The sequence below is a fragment of the Pelodiscus sinensis genome, chromosome 6, assembly GCF_052426305.1.
Source record: "Pelodiscus sinensis isolate ZL-2025 chromosome 6, ASM5242630v1, whole genome shotgun sequence".
In the NCBI taxonomy this organism is placed as follows: domain Eukaryota; kingdom Metazoa; phylum Chordata; order Testudines; family Trionychidae; genus Pelodiscus; species Pelodiscus sinensis.
The window spans coordinates 118,998,667-119,022,165 of record NC_143057.1 but is presented as its reverse complement, the minus strand read 5'-3'; the positions used below and the strand labels follow the sequence as shown (position 1 = coordinate 119,022,165).

Sequence of the window (23,499 nt, the reverse complement as noted above, 5' to 3'; positions counted from 1 at the left end):
CGGTAGCAACGTCCATTGCTTGTTAATAGCGTTTTCCTCTTCTCAATTCCTTGGCTTTGAATTCAATTATATTTATGGCCTGAAATATTTGGAGGAGCCTGCAAGAAAAACTAATCTCTAAGCCTGCAGGATTACTCAAGTATCAGCCTCTGTATTGTGGATACTTAAAACATTTTACCCCAAAGCTAAAATGTAAATTTAGGTAACACTGGAATTTACACACTTAATGCCTTCTGTTACCATAGCATAGGAGCAACTCCAAATCTTATTTTTATGCATGCTCACAGCACCTCCTGAGGCAGGGCAGTGCTGTTATCCCCATAGACAGATGGGAAATGGAGGTATTAAGGGTATGTCCACAGGCAATGTTAGCCCAGGCTCAAATTCAGGCTCAAAAAGAACTCCCCCATCCATCCACACACAAATCATGCTAATCCAGGGCTCAGACCAAGGGTACCAGGGCCTTGACCAGGGTTCAAGCCCTACTGCCTTGCATTGTAGATGCAGCCCCACTTAACTCAGGTCCTGGAAGTCCACCAAAAAGTATCCCACAATCTCACAGACCAACTTCCTTTGTCCTGGCTATCCAAGAATCCTTAATCTACTCTATAGAAGCCAGAAGTAGCCACCCTTAGTGCACATCAGCAGTTCAGTAAACCAGCATTGACCCATTCTCAGCATTGTCTTCTCATCACCAAGCAGCTGCCATCACACCCTCAGAGAGCCTCCGATGCAATGGAGACAGACCTGACCAAGCCTTTGGCAAAGCCCAGTGCTTTGTAGTCATGGGAGCACAGACTGGTTTTGGGAACTGTCCGGTGCAAGGCCAGCAGAACTGTGGACGTCAGTAAGAGGACCTGGAATAACCACACACAGCAGCAAGCAGCAAAGAGGCCGCAGCTTTCCAAATATGATCAGTGCAGGGTTAAGCAGCACCAGAGTGAGTACTTGAAAAGCAGGGACCAAAACGGCCCCTGGGAAACTCACCAAAATCATGCCAGTCAGGCATGATACATGGGAAGGTAGGTGCCCTGCTGGCCCCAGAATCCAGCAGGAGGACTGCTGGGAGCCAGCAGCAAGACCAAATAGAAACAATGAAGTCACTCTTGCTGAAACTGGTTCCACAGCAAACTTTGCAGCAGGAACATTAGTAGCACATTCTGCATCTCTGCTCATAGGAACTGTGAGATGCTCCACCCTGCCCTAGGAAGAGCCTGCAGCAGACATAGACAGGACAGAAGTCATCGCTAAGCTCGGTAAATTTCTGGCTTCATTTTAATGTTTATTAATACAGTAATGGGAGAGATTTCCAGTCTATGAGCCACTGGGAAAGTTATGAGAAGCCCCAGCAAGCAGCGTGTATCAGCTAATGGTGGATTGTGTACCAGAGGTGTGGCTGCTCCACTACCAACAACACTATGGAGTTCAGAAGGCAAGTGGGACATGGAAGCAGAAAAGAACCCATTCCAAGTGCATCTTCACTGGAAAGGCACAGATTTTTGCTACAGGCATTTTTTGTCTCTTAAAATAATAACCTTAAATGTCCATGCCTGTGAAGTTCATGTCTCTGTAACCATGCTGTGGTCCACTGAGATGCCTGAAAACAGGGAATGCTGTTTGTGTGGGTTTAGGGAAAAGTGTTCCATTCACAAATTAGTCAATTTCACTTGGAGGTAATCCATGCAATCCATAGGTAACAAAACCATTTCTTCCCAGTATGAGTGTGGTTTGACATTTTCTCCACTTGCAGGAGGGAGGAGGAAGGCTGTGGAGTTCTGCATGTGTCCATTCAGTCACAATCAGCGAATCCATACCCCCTCTCAAGTGCCCCACAAGCACATTCATCTTCCACTGGGCCATGCAAGTCCAGCATTAACCCATTCATTGTCTTCTCATCACCAAGCAGCTGCCATAACGCCCTCAGTAGTAGTGTGGGAGCACAAAGCGTCCCTGACTGCTGTTGACCCCGCTGCAGCACTTTCTGTCTGTGTGCACCAATGCATCAGCCCTTTGCTGCCACTCAGGGGGAAATGGCTCACCTCTGGCATCACATGGACCGTGAAGAGCACAGCAAGCCACAGTACTGCAGACAGCATTGATGATGCTGGCATCCAAACAGGTCTGTAGACATCCCAAATGGGATATCAATCTGCCAAAAGCACAGTAAGCAGCCATTCTACACCTGCTGAGTGTGTCATTCCACTGTCTTTTGCCAGGGACTTTGAAATCAACGTGCAGTTTCATACGCCAAAGCAAAAGGAGGTACCCAGGATCTCCCGGAACAACAATGGGGACAGTTACTCCACTGATGATCATGTCATTTGGTAGGAACAGTATCCCAGCCTGTCCATGAATGTAACTCCTGATCACTGGCATCTTGAGCTTTTCCAGTACAACCCACACTGACATTCAAAAATCACCTCTGGGTGTGCGCAAGGGGCTGCATAACAGGAAAGTAGTACCCTTTCTGGTTCGTGTGCTCCTCAAGGAAAGCAATCTATGAGCACATGAGCCCCCTCAATGGCCCTACTCCAGTCTGGAAACCCCATTCTCTCAAAACCAGCAATGTAATGCCTGCCACTTTGGGATAAACCACATGCCCGATTGTCTCCGAAACTTCCATGACCATGTTACTCACTTTTCCACTCCAAACTGAATTGCAACAGACCTGTAGTAGTCTGGGGTAGCCAGCTTCCAGATGGCTATATCAATCCACTTCTGGCCTACCACATGTCTTTATACTGGGATAGTCACTTGCAAAGCTCCAAAAATGTGTAAAAGTTCAGAGCCCGTGACTGGTCATCCCAGGTCTACATAAAATGTGATCCCACCAATCTGTGGTTGTGGATTCTACTTCAGAAGCTCTGGTCTGCTCAGGGAGCATCAGAGGCTACACAGAGTATATTGAGAAGCCATCAGTCACTTCAAGTCTGCCATGCCTGCTTGCTCTTCCTCGTCCTGCTCCTTTTATGGGTCTCAAGAAGCTACCAAAATGGGCACCAGCATCTCACAGAAGTGTTGCCTGTTTCTTGACAAAGAGCAAAAGTGCAAGCAAGAGAAGTTCTTCACAAAGTGTCTCACCCATGTTGCTGGCTTGAGTAGCAGGAAGCCCACTGACCCAAATGACTGCTTGGCAGGTTGTTCAAACTTCTTGCAATGTGCTGCATGGATCATTTTCTTGGTGCAACATGGTCAAAGGGCTAGGGGGCCTAGGGAGTCTGGGATTTGGCTGGTTTGACTCAGTTTGGCTTGCTATGGTATAGACGTCAGAGTCCCAGGTTTAGGGCCTGTGTTAAAAAATTCTTAATCACAATAAACGATCAGGATAGACACTCAAGTCCTGGGTTTTCTAACCCAGGGTCAGTTGACTTGAGTCCCATTAACCCTGGGATTACATTGTAGTGTAGACATACCTCAAAGACAGGGTTGTTGTTTTTTTACAGTATTGAGGTACTGAAAGAGGCAGATAGAGCCCTAGTGAGTTTTTCAAAAGCACCTCAATACCTTTACAAATATGACCCTAAGTGTCTTGCTCAAGATCACACAGGAAGACAGTGTGGAGCAGGGATCTGAGCTTGGCTCTTCCAAGTCTTTCCTATCAGGGCACAAGCTTTTAATGTTTAGGATTCTGAAATTAGAAGTCTTATGTGGTTCCAGTAAGATCTGAGGCTGTTTAACAAGATGACAGTATTGACACGTTGGAGGGAATGTATTTTAAGATAATAATTCATACATTCATACTACAGGTTGAACCTCTTTAGTTCAGCACCATCAGGACCTGACTGGTTCCAAACCAGAAAATGTTCTGGACCATGGGAGGCCAATATTGTCTAGCATTACCAACACTTCCACTGCTTAGTGGGCTGTTAGAGGACATTTAGGGGTAAGTTGGAGCTAAACAACAGCACAGAACTAGGACTAGTTGCTGTAAACAAACTTTATGGGACTGTGGGAAACTTGGCCATGCCCATGAAAAGCGGACATCCAGCTAACTGAAATCATTCCGGATGACAGATGTTTCCAGCCCAGAGAGGTTCAACCTGTAGTGTCAATATCATTTCAGAGTCTAACATCATTGTCTATCCCTCAGCCATGGGAGGATTGCTAGGATATATTTCTTCTCCTAGTTTGTCCAATCTAGTTTTAAATTTCTCCAGCAAGCTGAGTTCTACTAGTTCCCTTAGGATCTTACTCTATAGCCTCTGAAACCTCACTTTAGGAAGATTCCCCAAATATTCAGCCTCAATTTTTAATTTTCTGAATTACCCAACTAGTAGCAAGTATCAGTGCAGAGACATAGGGTAAATTCTGTGCTGAATTATAAAACATCTTATACAAATAATGGAGTCAGCTTAAACCAACAATATTTTTTGTGCAAGAATCATAAAAACATTCCCTGCCTGGGATCTCCTCCAAATGGGTCTGATGAAACAATGAGGAGTCCTGTGGCACCTTAGGGTATGTCTACACTACAATGTTAGTTCGAACTAACGGACGTTAGTTCGAACTAACATTCATAGCCGCTACACTAGCGCTCCGCTAGTTCGAATTTGAATCGAACTAGCGGAGCGCTTAGTTCGAACTAGGAAAACCTCATTTTACGAGGATTAAGCCTAGTTCGAACTTACTAGTTCGAATTAAGGGGTGTGTAGCCCCTTAATTCGAACTAGTGGGAGGCTAGCCCTCCCCAGGTTTCCCTGGTGGCCACTCTGGCCAACACCAGGGAAACTCTATGCCCCCCTCCCGGCCCCGGAGCCCTTAAAGGGGCACAGGCTGGCTACGGTGCCTGTGCCAGGTGCAAGCCTGCCAGCACCCAGCCAGCAGACCCTGCACCTGGCACGGCACAGAGCCACCCACCCGATGTCCCCCAGCCCACCCCCTCTTCCCGGGACCAGGTTGGCGGCTCCTGGGAGCTTGCCCTGGACCGCAAGTGGCGGGCACATTCCTGGACTAGTGCGGACATCGTGGACCTTGTCCACGATCTCCGCACTAGGCACAGGAAAGTGGCCGATTAGGGCAGGAGAGCTGCCAGCCTGGCCACCCAGGAGCAGGTGTGCATGAAAATCAAGGGGGTCCACTGAGACCCCCGACCCTGAGCCCTGAGCTTACAATGGCCGTCCTGGGTCAGACCAAAGGTCCATCTAGCCCAGTAGCCTGTCTGCCGACAGCGGCCAACCCTAGGGACCCTGGAGGGGATGGACCAAAGACAGTGACCAAGCCATTTGTCTCGTGCCATCCTTCTCCAGCCTTCCACAAACTTTGGGCAGGGACACCACTCCTACCCCCTGGCTAAGACTACTCCATGGACCCAACCTCCATGACTTGATCTCACTTCCCTTTAAACTCTGTTCTAGTTCTAGCCTTCACAGCCTCCTGCAGCAAGGAGTTCCACAGGATAACTATTTGCTTTGTGAAGAACAACTTTCTCTTACTAGTTTGAAGCCTGCTACCCATTCCTTTCCTTTGGTGTCCTCTAGTCCTTCTTTATGGGAACTCATGAAGAACTTTTCTGAATGCACCCTCTCCACCCAACCCCTGCTTTTAGAGACCTCTATCCTGTCCCCGCTCCATCTCCTCTTTTCTAAGCTGAACAGTCCCAGTCTCTGTAGCCTCTCTTCATCTGGGACCTGTTCCCAACCCCTGATCATGTTAGTTGCCCTGCCCTATCCCAGCCTTTCTCTTTCCCTCTCCCACCTCCTTTTCCCAGTCTCCCCCAGTTTTGTTCAATAAAGACAGATTCCATTTTTTAACACAATTGTCCTTTATTTTGTACATCAAGAAAAGGGGCTAGGGAAGGGTAAGTGGAAGGAGGTGAGGGAGGAATGGGGCACGAGCCCCCGATGGGGAGGACTGGGCTGGCTCTGCGGGCTTCTGGGAGTGGAAGCTCTCCTGCAGCCCCCCAATTGCCCCCTCTCCCCAGATGGCAGCCTGCAACAAGTGCAGCCGGGCTGATGGCCGAGTGCTGTGATGTGCCCAGTGTGGGTACTCCGGGCACTCCAAGCCAGGACTGCTTTGCAAGCGGGGCACCCCTTAGAACTGTCTGTCCGGGGTGGGGGTTGGGACCCTTTAAGCGCAGCCCTCGGCTAGCCTGAGACAGCATCTCCACGCTCTAAGTCCTCCTCTGATGCCCTGCCGGCACTGCTTCCGGCCATCCTTAAGCCCTGTTCAGGGTCCACTCAATGTGGACTTGCTAGTTCGAATTAGCAAAACGCTAATTCAAACTAGTTTTTAGTTCTAGATGTGTTAGTTCGAATTAGCTTAGTTCGAATTAACTAATTCGAACTAAGTTAGTTCGAATTAGCACTGTAGTGTAGACATACCCTTAAAGACTAAGCAATTTATTTGGGCATCAGCTTTTGTGGGCAAAGACACAGATACAGTGAATGCAGATGAATCTGACAAAGAGGTCTTTGCCCATGAAAGCTCATGCCTGAATAAATCTGTTCATTTTAAGATTCCACAGAACTCCTCATTATTTTATCAGCTACAGACTACCAGGACTACCTCTAATACTTGTCAAAACTTGTTTAATGTGTTTCAGTGTAGTTTGCCTATTTGGTCAGTAGGTGGAGCTAGGCAACAGTAACTGGCGGTAAATGGAAATTACATATATAGTCTGAAATAAAATCCATTCTGGTTTATATTTGCTTTATAGACGGGGGAACGATTTCTAAACATAAGCCTCCCAGACAGTGTTAAAAGAGGCTTTAACATCATTACCACTGACTTCTGCAGAGTTCTTTGGCTGTCCTTCAATGTATTTTTGAGCAGTTTTTATGGCAAAGTGAGATGATAATGATCCCCTAGTGCAGCAGTATGGCATCAATTCAGGAAAACATGCCTATTCAGGACTGAACTTCAGCACATGCTTAACTTCAACTTCAAAGTTAACAGGACTTAGACATGTTAAATCCTGTTTTGAACAGACTTTTAGACTTGAGCATGTGCAGAAGTGCATTTCTTAGCCAAGGCCTATCTTTCTTTCTGCCACTTTCTTGGCATGAAAATCCTACAATTGCTTCCACTGAAATTTAGTCACTTTTTGGCATGGTCCTTCTTTTGATTTGATCAGCCCCTCTGGGATCTAATCATTGGTATCAAAATAAACCCAACTTCCACTTTTTATCTTAATCCGCTTCCATCTCTCTGGACAGGTGCAGCAGGCCAACCACTGGCAATGGAAAGTCACCGTGCAACAGAAATGTCAACATTCTGAATGAGATCACAGAAAATAAGAGTAAAAAAAAGAATCACAATAATAAAAAAAAGATTATTACAACCAAAAGTGGTGTTATGCAAACACTAATATTATGCTTTCTACTGTGCATACTACCATTCACCTGATCATGGTTGGCAAGCTGAATTCATAACAAGATCAGCCGCTTATTTCAATAAAAGTGACAGGAACAGTCTTGATCAATACAAGTAGGTGGGACTCTGTATGAAATCTGTTTTGGTTACCCCCTGTGCCCAGAAGAATATAGCAAAAATAGAAACTAGCCCAAAAAAACAAAGAAAATTATTAGCGGCATAGGGGAATGGATTAAAAAGTGGTTAGTTTGGGGAGGCTACAAAAGGTGACATAACAGAGGGATCTAAAATAACAAATAGTGAAAAGAAAACTCATAGGGCATTTCTATTTATGCTTTGACACCGAACGAAATTAAAAGGCAATCAGCCAGAATATGATCTCATTTTCATCGTAAATCAGTGTAACTCATTGACCTTGTTGTAACTAAGATCACAATCCAGTCCAATAAAGGTAAAAATGTAAAAAAGAATATTTTATGCAACACAATAATTAATCTGTGAAACTCACTGGCACAAAATATAAGCCAGACAAAGAGGTTAATAGGATGCATAGAATCACAGATTAGGGTTAGAAGAGATCTCAGGAGATCATCCAGTCCAACCCCTGCTTAAAGTAGGGCCAATCCCAACTAAACCAGGGCTTTGTCAAGCTGGAACTTAAAAACCTCTAAGGATGGAGATTCCCCCACCTCCCTAGGGAACCCATTCCAGTGCTTCATCACCCTCCTAGTGAAATAGTTTATTCCTCGTATCCAACCTAGACCTTCCCCACTGTAACTTGAGACCATTGCGCCTCATTGTGTCATTTGTTACCACTGAGAACAGCCTCTCGCCATCCTCTTTGGAACCCTCCTTCAGGTAACTGAAGGCTGCTATCAACCCCCTTCCCCCTTCACTTTTCTCTGCTGCAGACTAAATACGCTGATTTCCCTCAGCCTTTCCTTCTAAGTCACGTGCACCAATCTGTCAATCATTCTGTTGCCCTCTGCTAGACTCGCTCTTATTTGTCCTCATCCTTTCTCTAGTGGGAAGCCCAAAACCGGACACAATACTCCAGTTGAAGCGGCGAGGAGTCCTGTGGCACCTTATAGACTAACTGAAGTGTAGAAGCATAAGCTTTCGTGGGCAAAGACCCACTTCGTCAGATGCATGCAATCTGGTACAATACTCCAGTTGTCACCTCACCAGGGCCAAACAGAGGGGAAAATCACTTCTGTAAGCAGTGCTCCCAAAAATGCATCCCAAAATACCATTAGCCTTCTATGATTGGAAAGAGACTAAGAGGGTGAGATCATATCTTTCATAATAACTAACTTCTGCTGGGGGAAGGAGACAGACACAACAGTCAGAAGAGCTTTTTGTTTCTGGCTTTTCCAGTAGCAGAAGCGAGTCCAATAAAAGATATCCTCTCACCCACTTTGTCATCCTGAGGTCCACACAGCTACAATACTGAATACACTGATATAAATAATAAATATAGCTCCCTCCACCCCCGAGTTATTGTAAGGAGGATGAAAATGTGTAGGGATATCAGCCCTCAGGACATAAATCAACAATTAACTGTGTGGAGTTAGGAAGAAATTACCCCCACATACATGTCATTTCATAATTGCCTATTAGGTGGTGTTTTCTTCAAAACCCTCAGGCCTTTGTCAGAGACAGGGAAGTTCTTTAGCTGGACCGAGAGACCCAATCTTGACAATTCTATATTTCGAATATGTGTGCTCTTTTATTTGGGACTATACAATGCTAAAAGAACAGTATGATAGGACGATTACCGAAATACGAAATCTGCACTGTCAATCTCCTGTCCACATCTGCTGTCCTTGAGAATCCCTCCATTCCCAACCACAGCACATTTCTTAAATTGGGAGCGATAGTACGGCATGTCCTACAGCAAAACAAGAACAAACCAGTCACATTCCTGACACATGCAGGTATCAGCAGTTCCCTTTTCTGCAACTGTATCTAGAAAGAAAATCAGATGGGTGGAATAATAATAATAATAAATAATTAATAGGCAATTACCATTGGTCCTTCCCTAGGGTCCGCCTTATACTTGCTTATATGAACTGACATGACCATTGTCATTATAGTTAGAGATGCTTTGGGCAACTAGTTCAGGGGGAGGAAAAAAAGTAAGAACACCTGACCCTTTAGGCAATATCTAGAACTGAATGTGTAAGCTTCCACAATGTGAGAGATGGTCTTTCACTTTTAATTTCCAGGTGGAGACCAAAACCATAAATTCAATCTATCATAGGCATTATACTATCAATTGCCTAAGAAATACTGCTCTTCTGATACTGCTGTTCTGATTTTAAGTGCCAGAAAATCTGCTCCTGTGAAATACCCAGTCTCATTTAGAAGATGGGAGAATGTTTGGGATGTTCATCAGAACTGAACCTGAATTCTGAATTTTACTTCCTGTAGTAGCAGCAATGTAATTATTATTTACTACAGCAGAACTGAACTGCAGAGTAATGAACCAACCCATTGACCACACACCACATTTGGAACTAGAAGTACACAATCAGGGAGAAAGGGAAGGGAAGGGAAGGGAGACATTACTATGTCAAACATACATTATTAAAACCACCACCACACCCCAAAAGGACAGGTTTTAAAAAAAACTTTCAAAAGGTAAGGAAACTGTTTTTGTGTTGTGTGTCATATAGATTAAGATGTTCGAAAGCAGCTTTTTCCTTCCGCATAGTAAAGTTTCGAAGCTGTATTAAGTGAATGTTCAGGTGTAAACATGTGAAAGAACCATAATGTTCAATGTTACAACCATTTCAGAGTTATGAGCAATCTCCATTCCTGAGCTGTTCATATCTCTGAGGTTCTTCTGTATTTGTATTCAGGGCAGTGACAGAGGCCCTTATGTGCGATTTGGCCCTGTTGTGCTAAGGCCTCTACAGCCATAACACAAAGATGGGCCTTAACCTATAAATCTTACCATTTAAGACTCCAATCCTTCAAAGATTTATATATCTGCTTCACTTTAAACACCGTGGCCCATTGGAATCAATGGAAGTGAGCAGCCTAAGTGACTTTGAGGATATGGGCCTGTAAATCATCCCACTGGAGTTAATACATCTACTCAAACAAAGATATGCACATGCATAAGCCTTTGCAGGGCTAGTACCTAAGCAGCAAACATCTCTTCTATATCTTAAAGGACAAAATTCTGCTCTCAGATGAATGTATGAAGGAGCCCACTGAAGTTAATGGGCATTATAATCACATATCCAAGGACAGAATTAGGCCTGTAGGGTGTGAGAAGTATGAGGGAAAGCGCAGGAGAGCTGACACCCTATGAATATGTAGACGTGCTTATATAAGCATGAGAATGCTCCTATTGGACCATACATATTTTATAAGTAATTGCATAATGAAAAATACATCCAGATGGAATAGTAAATGTGAAATGCAGTTCTAGGGGACTATTTATAGCACACTTCACATGTTGCTCATAAGGTATGAGGCTGAAGGCCATACAAGACAACTGTCCATCTGAGAAAAGCAAGAATAACCTCATAAACATGCATTGTTGGGCTGTATTGTTACTCTTATGGAGGAGAATTTCCTAGAAATGAGGCAAGAGTGGGGAAGGGTTTTAGCAAACATTTATCCAAATTTAAATGTAAATTTGATTTGACTGTTTTCCACGGATCTACAAGCCCCACTAATGACTCGCAAAACAAATAGGAATTTTCAGCTCAGTATTCACAGAAAGCTGACCGTGAATTGTCCCTTAGATTGTGAAATGCGCAGTTCAAAATTTGTGCAGTGCTGGTTAGTTACACACATCACACAGAATTATTGATGGTTCCTGGTTAGATTGCTGATGCAACAAACCAACACAGGCCCTGATTCAGCAAAGTATAGTAGACTTCCGATAATCTGGAACCTATGGGATTTAGGTGGTGCCAGATTATCAAATATGCTGGACTATCAGGAGGTACTATAAGCTGGTTATATATATACTGTATACATTATATACTGTATATAAAGTGTTCTTAGCCCTTTTTATTGTACATACTGTATACAGTATACTGTAACGTTTTAGTTTTTTTAAGCCTTTTTTACCCTTTTTGCTCAGTTCAGCTGCTGCCGCTGTTACCTTGTGATTCATTTTTTGCCGAAGCTCACTCACTAGGCTCTTGCCATTTTGATGCCAGACTATCAGGAGTTCCGGACTATTGGATGCCGACTATTGGAATTTTACTGTATTGCTTAAATGCACGCTTAAATTTAAGCATATACCTTCATGTCCTTGGTTTTAATGGTTTTATTCATGTGTTTAGAATTTGTCATGTTCTTATATGCTCAAAGCAATAGGGATTGGATTCCTTATCTGCTTAACTTTAAGCATATATTTAACTGTTTTGCTAATATGGAGCCTTACTGGGTAAAAATCAATCCTTCCTTTTACAATGGGCCATCACCACACAAGTCTCAGGTAAACCTAGGACTTAAATGGTATTTAAACAGAAATGGATATTTGACAGGTGAAATTGAAAAGGTAATCGAGGAGTTTTTAACTAAGATTCTCAGGAAAAGCCAACAGGAGCAGAGGAGAGGAGCACAAGGTTCAGACAGAGACATCTCGTGAGGAGGATTTAATGTAGGGGATACTCAACATAAGATGAGAGGATAGAAGTTGATAAAGTACAGGCTGGGACTAAAGACAAATAGCCAAACAAAAAGGAATCCCATTCAAGTACATCACATGAAGGCAGACAACAACATTTATAACTGCTTGTACACAAATGAATGAAGTCAAAATACTTGGATAGGTGAACCTCAGTGTCTGGTATTACATGAGAATATTGATATAATAGGCATTACAGATACTTGGTGGAATTATGATAACCAATGGAACATGATCATTTCACAGTACAAAACACATAGGAATGACAGAGCAAGTTGTGATGGTGGGAGAAAGAAAGCATAAAATCAAATACAGAACAATCTTAAGACAGGCCTGCTGATGGGAAGGTGAAAGGGGGAGTTGCCCCAGGGCCCAGAGATTCAAAGGAGCATGAGGCAACAATAGTGGTCAGAGCCCTGGGCCCCTCTGAATTGCCGCTGGAGTGCTACACCAGGCACTCTGCATGATTCTGAGGGCTGGGGGTGGTGATGTACCACAGTCCTAGCAGTGCTGAGAGCCCACCCACTCCAGGGGGTGTGGAGCTGGGAGGCCCCCATCACCTTGCCCTAGAGCTCATGGTGAATAATCTCTCTCTATATATAAAAAAGTTTTTCCTGCTGGGCAACAGAATGATGTCATCACACTCTCTTACTCTGTCTGTGAAAGCTGCCGGGAGAGGGTGGTTGGTGAGTCTAGTGAGCAGCAGGCGCATCCCCCGAGTACATAATAATACTAAAAGTATAGCAACAGGAACATCTTACTGACCGCCTGACCAGGATGGTGACATTGACTGTGAAATACTCAGAGGGTATGTCTACACTACCCCGCTAGTTCGAACTAGGGTGGTAATGTAGGCATACCGCACTTGCAAATGAAGCCCGGGATTTGAATTTCCCGGGCTTCATTTGCATAAGCCGGCCGGCGCCATTTTTAAATGCCGGCTTGTTCGAACCCCGTGCCGCGCGGCTACACGCGGCACGGGCTAGATAGTTCGAACTAGCGAGTGGAACGAGGCATACAGATAGTGCGGAATGGCTTGCTAGTTCGAACTATCTAGCCCGTGCCGCGTGTAGCCGCGCGGCACGGGGTTCGAACAAGCCGGCATTTAAAAATGGCGCCGGCTGGCTTATGCAAATGAAGCCCGAGAAATTCAAATCCCGGGCTTCATTTGCAAGTGCGGTATGCCTACATTACCCCGCTAGTTCGAACTAGCGGGGTAGTGTAGACATACCCAGAGAGATTAGAGAGGCTACAAACACACAAAACACATAATAAGGTGCGGGTTTCAAATATCCCCATATTGACTGGGTTCATGTCACCTCAGGACAAGACGCAGAGATAACATGTCTAGACACCTGGCTTAGCACCCAGTGTCTTGGCTGTCTCCCTGCGCACCGCGGGATCTGCTGGTAGCTCTGCATCTGGGGTCCTGGCTGCTGCCCCATGCACTAGGGCTTTGCTCCTCGTGTCAGCTGGGGTGGGAGGTGGGCGAAAAGGACACAGGTAAGGGCAGAGTGTCAGCCCTCCCACTCTTAAAGACGTCTCCATGCTACTGGTCACCAGTACCAGACGGTATTCACCCAAGCGTTCTGAAGGAAATCAGAAATTAAAGTGCAGCACTTCCAAATGTGGTATGTAAGCTATCGCTTACATCAGCCTTGTACCAGATTACTAGAGGACAGCTAATGTGACACCTTTAAAAAAAAAAAAAAAAAGCTTCAGAGACAATTCTGGCATTTACAAGCCATCAAATCTAACTTCAGTACCATTCAGACTGGTTGAAAATATAGTAAAGAACAGAATTATTAGACACACATGGCATGTCTACACTACATGGGAGATTGACACTGCCGCAGTCAATCTCATGAGGTTCGATTTAGCAGGTGTAATATAGACCTGCTAGATCGAACACAGTGGGTGCCTCGGTCACCATCAGCACTGCTACTCCTCACAAGGAGTACGTGAAGCCAATGGGAGGATTTGCTTCCGTTGACCTCCTACTCTATGGACAGGGTATTTGCGTAGCTGGAGTTGTGTATCTTACTGCAACCTTCCCCTGTAGCATAAACCAGGCCATAGGTGCACATGATTTGTTGGAGAAGAGTCAACACGGCTTTTGTAAATGCCTCGTCTATCCATAAGAATTTTCTGAGGAAGTTAACTAATATGTAGAGAAGAGTGATCCAGCTGGGATTGGTCCTGCCTAGAGCAGGGGGCTGGACTTGCTGACCTCCTGAGGTCTCTTCCAGCTCTATGATTCTATGAGTCTATATTGCGTACTTGGATTTTCAGGAAGCCTTTGACAAGGTCCCACACCAAAGGCTCTTAACCAAAGTAAGCTGCCCTAGGATAAAAGGGAAGGCCCTTGTGGATCAGTAACTGGTTAAAGACAGGAAACAAAGGGTAGGAATAAATGGATGATTTTCACAGGGGAGAATAAATAGCAAGGTCCCCCAAAGATCTATATTAAGCCTGGGTGTGCTGGCCAACATATTAATAAATGATCTAGAAAAGGGGTAAACAGTGAGATGGCAAAGTCTGCAGACAATACAAAATTACTCAAGTTAATGAAGTCCAAAGCAAAGTGTGAAGAGTTACAAAGGAATCTCACAAAACCAGGACACTAGACAACAAAATGGTAGCTGAAATTCATTACTGATAAGTTGAAAATAAGGGGGGATAGGCTAGAGGTCTATAAACCCATGAATGGCATGGAGAAAGGGAATAAGGAAATCTCATTTATTGCTTTACATACACAAACAGGGGGCACCCAATGAAATTAATGGGGTACAGGTTTAAAAGAAACAAAAAGGACTTCTTCACACAACACACAGCCCACTTGCAGAACCGATTGTTAGTTGACGTTGTGAAGGACAAAATTGGAGCTGCATTCCAACACAAATCAGATACGTTCATGGAGGCTACATCCCTCAGAGGATATTAATCAAGATGGTCAGGGACAAAGCCACATGATCTGGGTGACACTAAATTTCTGACTGCCAGAAGCTGGAGCTGGACACTTGCAGATGGATCTCTTGATAACTGCCCTGTTCTACTCATTCTCACTGAAGTATCTGGTGCCAGCCTTTGTCATAAGACAGGATACTGCACTAGATGGTCTGGAGCACCCACGGAAAAAAAATAGCAGGTGCTTAGCACCCACTGGTAGCCCAGATTCCCCCCTGCACCCCAGCACCTCCTACCCAAAAGTGGCCTCCATTGAGTAACTCCTCCCCCTCCTCTCAGTGCTTCCTGTCAGCTGCAATCAGCTGTATTGCAGTGTGCAGAAGGCGCTCGGAAGGAGGAGGAGGAGGGGCAGTAGAGCACACTTGGGGAAGGGGGCAGAAAGAAGTGGGGAAGAGATGGGGTAGAGGTGGAGACTTGGGGAGACAGGGTGAGGGAGGGGCAGGGCCTGAGGTGGAGCCAGCTGGAGCAGATGACAACTAGATAATGGAATAATCAAAAGGAAGATTGTATGTGAAATAAAGATACTGGTAAATCGAACAAGGATGTTTGCAAAAATTTCATGATGTTGGTTAAAGGCTGATTACTATATATAACTGTATAATGCAGCAGCTAAAGTATGCAGTTTTAGCAAATGGACACAGACATGTAACGCACCTTTGGAAACATTCTGAAGATTTCTTGATTGATATGGAAGATTCCACTAGTATCCACTTCATATTTCAGCTTAGATCCCAAGGGAGTATTTTTCTGTGTGGTGAACAGAAAGGCAGGGGCATTGCAACATCTTGACAAAGTAGACCTGCCAAATGAACAATAGGTGAACAAGTTTACATGAACCAACAGCATGGGTTAAAGCAGTTTTTCTTAAACTTTTTAAGACCAAGGAACACCAAACAATATTTTTTTATGAGGAACCCCAAAGATTTTTTGTTGAGAGAAAAAAAAAAGGTTGGGGGAAAAAGGGCTGGGGGAAAGTTATTGAGAAAAAAAGGTCACCTGCCCCTTTAAGGGCATCCATTTTGAATTCTGTTCTCTGTGGCACACCTCCAACTACCTCGCGGTACACCGGTATGCCACGGAACACAGTGTAAGAAACACTGGGTTAAAGCTAAGGGTTACCATGAGTATTGATACACACAGAAATTGCAGTCCCAATGATGTTATGGTTAATGTGCTGCTCTCACCGTAGTTTAAATATACAGAGGAGTGAGTGCTGCATGCCAAAATGGGATCAATTTCTTGGTTCATGTCTTCCATTTAATGCCTTTTCTACTTTTGTCTATGCAACAGAAATCACTGAATTACTCCCAGTGTGATCCCAGAGCATGTTTTGTTTTCGAGCCAGTGCACATATCTCTGATGCTACCATATCCACAGTGATGGATAGATGTGCCCAAAGTTAAAACAACGCTTTGGCTTCATCCAGATATTGGCCATACAAGACTGTGTTCCAAAGCTGGCTTCTGAAATCACTGTAGATGAACTTCAGCAAGGATATAAGATAGAGTGTTCTAGGGATAAATGACAGAACTCTCTGGAGACCAGAAGCTGAGGAGGCCAGAGAATTGCAATTGAGAAGGCTAGTAAGGAAAGCTAATCAACGGAAAGAGCTCTGAATACAGAACAAACTATCAAGATTTTTATTCTGAAGACCAGAGGGCCAGATTCTTGGCTGGGGTAAAGCAGTGTCATTAGTGAAGTCAGCCTACTGGCAAGCAGTCATTTACACCAGCTGAGAATTTGGTCAGCACTCTTGACACAAGGAGCATCATAATTAACTACGGGTTTATAACTGGAGCACGGCAGTAGGAGGCAGGACTCCAGTGTTCCATTCTGTGGTTGACTTCCTGTGACCTTCCACAATCTCTCTGTGGACACACTGTGCCCCTCTCTCTTCTCTCTGACACATGGTGGGGTGGGGCTTGAGCATAAATTTCCCATCTTCCACACAGAGGAGAGTCTTAGGTGTTTCTAGAGCTTACTTGCACCCACACCCTTCTGTGATCCCTGACTTTTTAAAAAATCACACAACCAATACCTACTTAAAACCATTGGTCTCCCAATTATAACAAACAGTAAAAAGTAATGGCCTCTTCATGTTTACTTAGTCTTTCATAACCATTGATATGTGATGACCTCACTCCTTTAGAATCGATTACATTGAAACTCACCCCTTTTAGTTTCTAGTCTCATTAACAGAACCCCTTCTTACTTGAATAGGTTGGCTTCTGTCACATTCATCTCCCATTTGCACATCTGTAGGCTCTTCCACCTGTCGAACAATTCCGTTTGCTTCACCCTAAAGACAAAGACAAACACTTCTGAGTGTACTTTTATTAAATTCACTTGTCTCCATGCATAACACTGCACTGATGATCAATGAAAGGGTTATTTGATAAGAAGAGATATCTAAGCCACATAAAAGCTCTCTGTCTAAAATGTAATTCCTATTTCATTAGGAGAGTAGTGAAGCACTGGGATGGGTTACCTAGGGAGGTGGTGAAATCTCCATTCCTAGAGGTGTTTAAGTCAAGGCTTGACAAAGCCCTGGCTGGGATGATTGAGTTGGGGTTGGTCCTCCTTGTAGCAGGAGGTTGGACATGATGACCTCCTGAGGTCTCTTCCCGCCCTAGGATTCTATGTATGATCAAAAGCATCCCTGTATTCACACCATGCACGTTGTAATGATCTTTGTGCAAAATACACCTTCTGCGGTATCATTTTTAAAAAACCTAACCCCACACCGATTGTCAGTATTCTTTTGTAGTGGATGTACCAAATGTCTATGAAGCATTATGAACATAAACTGAAATTATGACGACAATTTGGGGAGTGGCTAACCCAATTTCTCAAGGACAGAAGACAAGCTGATGATGCTAGTCAGATGTCCACATTGATTGACTATTACCTGTCAAGTGACCATTCTTTGCCTACAAAGGGAGGCGGGAACAAAACAGTCTGCATTTTAGCAAAGAACAACATGGAACCTTGTTCACCACAAGACTGCATGTCTTCACCTTCTCAACTGGAAAGAACTTTATCTCCGGCTAACTCTCAGACAAATGCATTGGAAAGGGTGACTGGACTATAAAAGTGAGGGGCAAAACAATCCCATCTTATCTCTCTCACCTCAAATGACAAAATGCCCTTTGACTTTGAGGGGACATCTTGATCTGAGAATTTGGTCAGCCCTGTTGCTGGGAACATGTAGTAAGGATTTTACCTTGAACCAAGTCTGGTTTATTAAGTTTTTAGCTGCTAGGAAGCACTTTAACTTTTTTGCTCTTGTAACTATTTGTACACGGATGGCTTATACTTGGACTCACTTAAAATCGCTCTCTTAATAGTTAAACAAACTTGTTTTATTTTTAATCTATAACTAATCCAGGATTGTGTGTAAACTGAAATGTTTGGTAACTCCAGTTAAAACTGCAAACTGTTGACTTTACAGGGGCAATGGACCTTTAATATCTGAACTGCCCTGGAAAGGGCTGAACAATGCTGAACACACGCTTTGGGGGAAATGAGGGACTGGGAGTATGTTGGGGTCACCTGCAAGTAGTGAGCAAGGCTTCTGAAAGCCAGCATGTGATTGGTTGTTGCTGACAGGCTTCTGGGATCAGATTTTCTAGGGCAGGACTGCACAGACACTGTGGGTGTAACATGCATGCTGGCAAGGTGTTTGTGAGTGGCCCAGCTTGAGAACGACAACACTAAAGCATTGTGAAGCACAACCCCTCACAGATTCGGATTGCACCCTGGAATGTGACATTATGGTTCTTCTTATTGTTATTATTTCTACTACAGTACTGCCTACAAGTCCACAGCCAGTACACTACACTAGAAGCTGCACAAACATATTCCCTGCACCCAAAAGCTTACAGTCTAAATAAACAAGGCAGGCAAAGGGTAACAGAAGAAAGAGAAGCATGGAGAAGGGAAGTGACTTGTCTAAGGTCATGTAGAAATCAGTACAAAAGATGAGGAGAGTCCAGCACTGTCTGAGTCTGGTCTCCTATCTACTAGACCACAAGTGTTATACGTTTACATTAAAGACAGACCCGGAAGCCTGATTAAGCAGTGGCAGTTAGTGTGAAGACATACATCCTTTTATGTCTGTTTCTTCTAATCACACTTCTACTTTCAGATTCTCTTCCTTGGACTCTGGAAGAAACCCGGAGAAATAGACGTTTAAAAAAAAACAAGGTGATCTCTTGTGTGTGATTTTCGGAATTCCACTTGCACTGATTGCGAATTTATGTACTCACAGAGATTAGATCTTGGAATTTCAATGGGCCTAAGGAAATTCGGTGCCCAGTTTCTTTGGCTCCTTTGAAAATTCCATGCTTAAAGTATGAGGCCATAAGTTCTTCTCAAAGGCCTTGTCCACACAAGGAGAAGTCAGCCATTAGATAGCTGTACCTTTCCAAGCCCCTAGTCTACATGTAAAACCATTATAAACTGTGATTTCCACCATTACAACTTAACCCTGCTGGAAACTGGCAGAACATATTATTATTATTGGTTATTTATCTTGCTGTAGCATCTAGGAATCTAGTCATAGACTGGAACCCTTTGCGCTAGGCATTGTACAAACAAAGAATAAAAAGAGAGCCCTTGTGCCAAACAGTTTAAATCTAAGGCCAGGTCTACTCTGGGGGAGAAATTCAACTTAAGATACATAACTCCAGCTCTGAGAATAGTGTAGCTGGAGTCGACATACCTTAAATCAAATTTCTGCAGTGGCCCCACTGCAGGAGGTTGACAGGAAAAACTCTCCTATCAACTTCCCTTACTCCTTGCAATCCCATGGAATATTGGGATCAACAGGGGTGTCATCAGTATTTGATTTAGTGGAGGTTTACTAGACCCACTAAATTGAACCACAAAAGATTGATCTCTGAGTAAGTACAGACAAGGCCTAAGTAAGTTGTCCTGAGGCCAAATGAAATGGATAGATGATTTGCTTATCTACACTAAGGACATGTCCCCATTTGACCTGGGATTCCCAGTTTGCATAGACAGACCCGCACTAGTTGTACTCAATCTAGAACCTAAAATAGCATTATGTACATAGGTGAACGGCTGTTGGCTTGGGCCAGTTGTCAGAGTATGTACACAGGAATCAGATGGGGCTATATTTGGAGTGGCTATCTTGAGGAGCCACTTGTATCACTACAGACAAGTCTAAAGTCTACACAAGCTGGGAATCACACCTTCCAGCTCCAATACAGATGTACCCTCAGTGATGCATTGGGGTAGCTATAGCAGTGGCTAGCCACTGAATGTGGCAATCAGGGCATGCCCTCAATGCAACCAATGCCTAACACCCAACAACTACTCTTGAATCTAATGGGAAAAGCCCCCATTGACTTCAAGGGAGGTTGGATCAAGCCCCTACTGCACCTTTTTCCCGGCTGTATTGTTGTTAGTGCTTTATCCAATCTAGTTTTATTTGTCTCCAGTGATGGGACTCTTTCCACTTCCCTTAGGGAAACTTACTCCACAGATTTTTTTTCTGAAATCTTAAATTTTCCTTTGTTTAATTTCAAGCCATGCACCTTGATGTACTGTAATGCATGGTTTCTGCCTCAAAACCTTGCTTCTCTGCTGACTGTCCCTGCACCACAGCTGGGCAGATCACAGATCATTCTGCAGCTGGGCAGATCACAGCCTCATCATTGTGGCATCTCTGCAAGCTTCGGTAAGTAAAAAAAGTGTTTTTAACACGGGGAACCAAGAGAACATGTTTAAGAGTTGGGGAAGTTCTTACTGCTCAGCTATTTCATGGAGCAGAACATAAATTAGCCTCCTACTAAGAGTCTGAGTCAGGTTGCTCTGTAGATTTGACTTGAGAAGATTCTTTTATGTCTTTTGGGGAAAGGAAAAGGACTTCAGCAGTCAGCATCATGGGACTACCCTAAAACTCTAGAAGTTGCTCCTACCAATCTAGATAAGTTCATGTGTGGTCTTCCACATCTGGACGTAAATATTATGGGGATTCACAAATACCTTGATAGACTAGATATGTGATACTCCCTTTCAGACTTTGATGAAGTTTGAGGTCTCTTTGAGGAGGCTGGATGTTGGTGTGTTTGAGAGCTTTGAATGTTACCTATGCTGATTTTCAGTAAAATAATAAGGGTCTATTAAGAGTAGCTTTATATTTAACACTGGCATAAGTTAGAGCTTTCCAGAGTGTGGAAGGCACTCTTAAAGAACTAGGTCATACAATACCTTCTGTAGCCCATTGGAGCACGCTAATTTGGAAATCTTCCATTATCCCTGAGGGATAAATTCGGGAAAAAAGAATATTCCACAAGCACAATAGAAGAACCCAGCACGGCTAACAGATCTTTGCTGGATTAAACAACTCACAGTACCACAGTAAATACTAAAATAATATAATTATAACTGCACATCCAAAACTAATTCTATCCCATTAAATGGGAGTCCACTGAGTGCCACTGGATAAGATATAGAGAGGGGATTTGGATCATTTGACTGTTGGGATGTAAACGTGTAATGGGTAACTGGGGTAACCCATGGGACTGGCAGCCACCCATCAGCAGCTGAACCCTGTGGTTAACCATGTAACCAATAGAGTTTTTATCGGTTACACAGTTCATCTTTTTATATATATTTTTACATCTCTAATCAACAGAATCATGCTTTGTGGCCGGATTGCCTAAATTACTTGACAAATGGAAACACATATGATATGATTCAGTAGAAGGGCCTAAATAGACTATTACAGATAAAAACATAGGCTCCTTTGATTAATCAGTGTAACATTAATCAAAAGTGAATGTAAAGAACCCCATAGTCTCCACTGAGAATCAAATTCTTACTCCCCATTGCTTTGACCTGGAAGCTCAAAATCCCCTGCTCTTTCAAGATGTATTCCTGACTCACACATCTTTAATCCCTCATTATACATGTGTTTCTAACCCTTCTGAGCAATTGCTCATACTTACATAGAGAGCACTTTCACCTCAATGATATCCTGTCTTAATTCCAGGCATTTTGTGGAGTTGTACTCAAAAGGCCCTTCATAAAACTCAAAGTACCTAAAGAAGAGCAAAGACAAAAATAATAGTTACAAAAAGATTCTAGATTCTGAAACATAGGTTTATGTATCAAGGGAAGCATGCCTGAAACCAGTAGCAGTATTCCCTGTCTCATTTAAGACAGCAAGGTCTGGCCCCAGGACAAAGCAAAGTTATTATGCAAAAGCAAAACACTGGTATAATGAGTATCTGCAAAATGCCACTTGGGCCAAGTGTCCCTGTCCCATTGGAAAGTCCAATGCTGATGGTCAAATTGTCAAGAAAGAGCCCCCGCCACCATTTTCTATTTAGCCAATTTACCCATTTGGCCAGGTATTTAAAGAGCTCGGCTCTTAGTCAGAAGTCACAAGATTTTTCAAGCAGTCAGTACCCAATAGCGCTGGGAACAAAAGCTGCTGGTAAGTGATAAGTATCTTTGGCTGTGTCTAGACTACATGGCTCCATTGATGGAGCCATGTAGATGAGGGTTGTAGGCAAAGGGAAATGAAGCCGTGATTTAAATAATCACGTCTTCATTTAAATTTACATGGCTGCCGCGCTGAGCCGACAAACACTTGATCAGCTGTTTGCCGGCTCAGCGCGCTAGTCTGGATGCTCCCGCGCCGACCTGAAAGCCCTTTATCGACATCCCCATTATGCCTCGTAGGATGAGGTTTACCGGGGACGTCAATAAAAGGCTTTCATTTCGACAGGGGAGCATCCAGACTAGCGCGCTGAGCCGACAAACAGCTGATCAGCTGTTTATCGGCTCAGCTCGGCAGCCATGTAAATTTAAATGAAACTGCGATTATTTAAATCACGGCTTCATTTCCCTTTGCCAAAAAAACAAATCTACATGGCTCCATCGACGGAGCCATGTAGTCTAGACGTACCCTTTGAAAATCCATCAGCCTTCATTTAGATACCTAACTAGTTTCAAAGAACTTTTTGAAGATCTGCCCCTCATATCTTTTTTTAGGGTGAAATCTACAAATTCTATCTGCGAGGAATAGTATATTGAGTTTGGTTCTTCTTGTCAATATCACAATTTTAAGCAGTTGACCTTTTCTTGGAAGGTTCTTAGTACACATTTTTATCTAAGCCCCTTTAATTTATAAAATGATGATTTAAGTGGTATGAAGTGGATTTAACCATTTAAATGGATTTACTAATCTACATCACAATAAAACTAATAATCCAGTTTTTTATGAAAACAGACAGGAACACCTTGCTCTCTCAGTTAAACCTACCTACTGTATCCATTGGGCTGGGATGAAAGGCCAAATGAAATTTAAGTTCCGATATTCAAATTAGACAGCAGAGGGAGCCCATGCTGTCTACCAAATTTCATGAAAACATATTAGAATAACTAAACGAATAATGATTTTAAACCAAGCTCCCTATCTGCCTAAATAATTAAGTAACATTTCATCACTAAAAGTCTGTAAATCAAGATTGGTTATCTTTTAGAAGATATATAGCCTAAACAAAAGCTGTAGGATTAATGCAGAAATT

The 23,499-nt window shown here is 43.5% G+C and overlaps 1 protein-coding gene across 7 annotated transcripts in view; it reads right to left on the bottom strand.

The window, feature by feature from the left end:
- Positions 1-23,499, bottom strand: part of ST8SIA5 (ST8 alpha-N-acetyl-neuraminide alpha-2,8-sialyltransferase 5) — a 230,207-nt gene that overhangs the window by 129,974 nt on the left and 76,734 nt on the right. For 5 of the 7 annotated variants that reach the window (XR_016349963.1, XR_016349960.1, XR_016349961.1 and 2 more), the window contains 5 exons: positions 21,913-22,005; positions 19,040-19,099; positions 17,148-17,234; positions 15,590-15,734; positions 9,090-9,202 (listed from right to left, as the gene is read on the bottom strand). Coding sequence is in view for 1 of the 7 variants with exons in the window: in XM_075932719.2 (XP_075788834.2) it covers positions 9,090-9,202; positions 15,590-15,734; positions 17,148-17,234; positions 19,040-19,099; positions 21,913-22,005 (498 nt within the window). In the remaining 6 variants the exon portion in view is untranslated. The remainder of the gene's footprint in view (positions 1-9,089; positions 9,203-15,589; positions 15,735-17,147; positions 17,235-19,039; positions 19,100-21,912; positions 22,006-23,499) is intronic. The other 2 variants (XR_016349964.1, XR_016349962.1) reach the window with 1 other exon arrangement.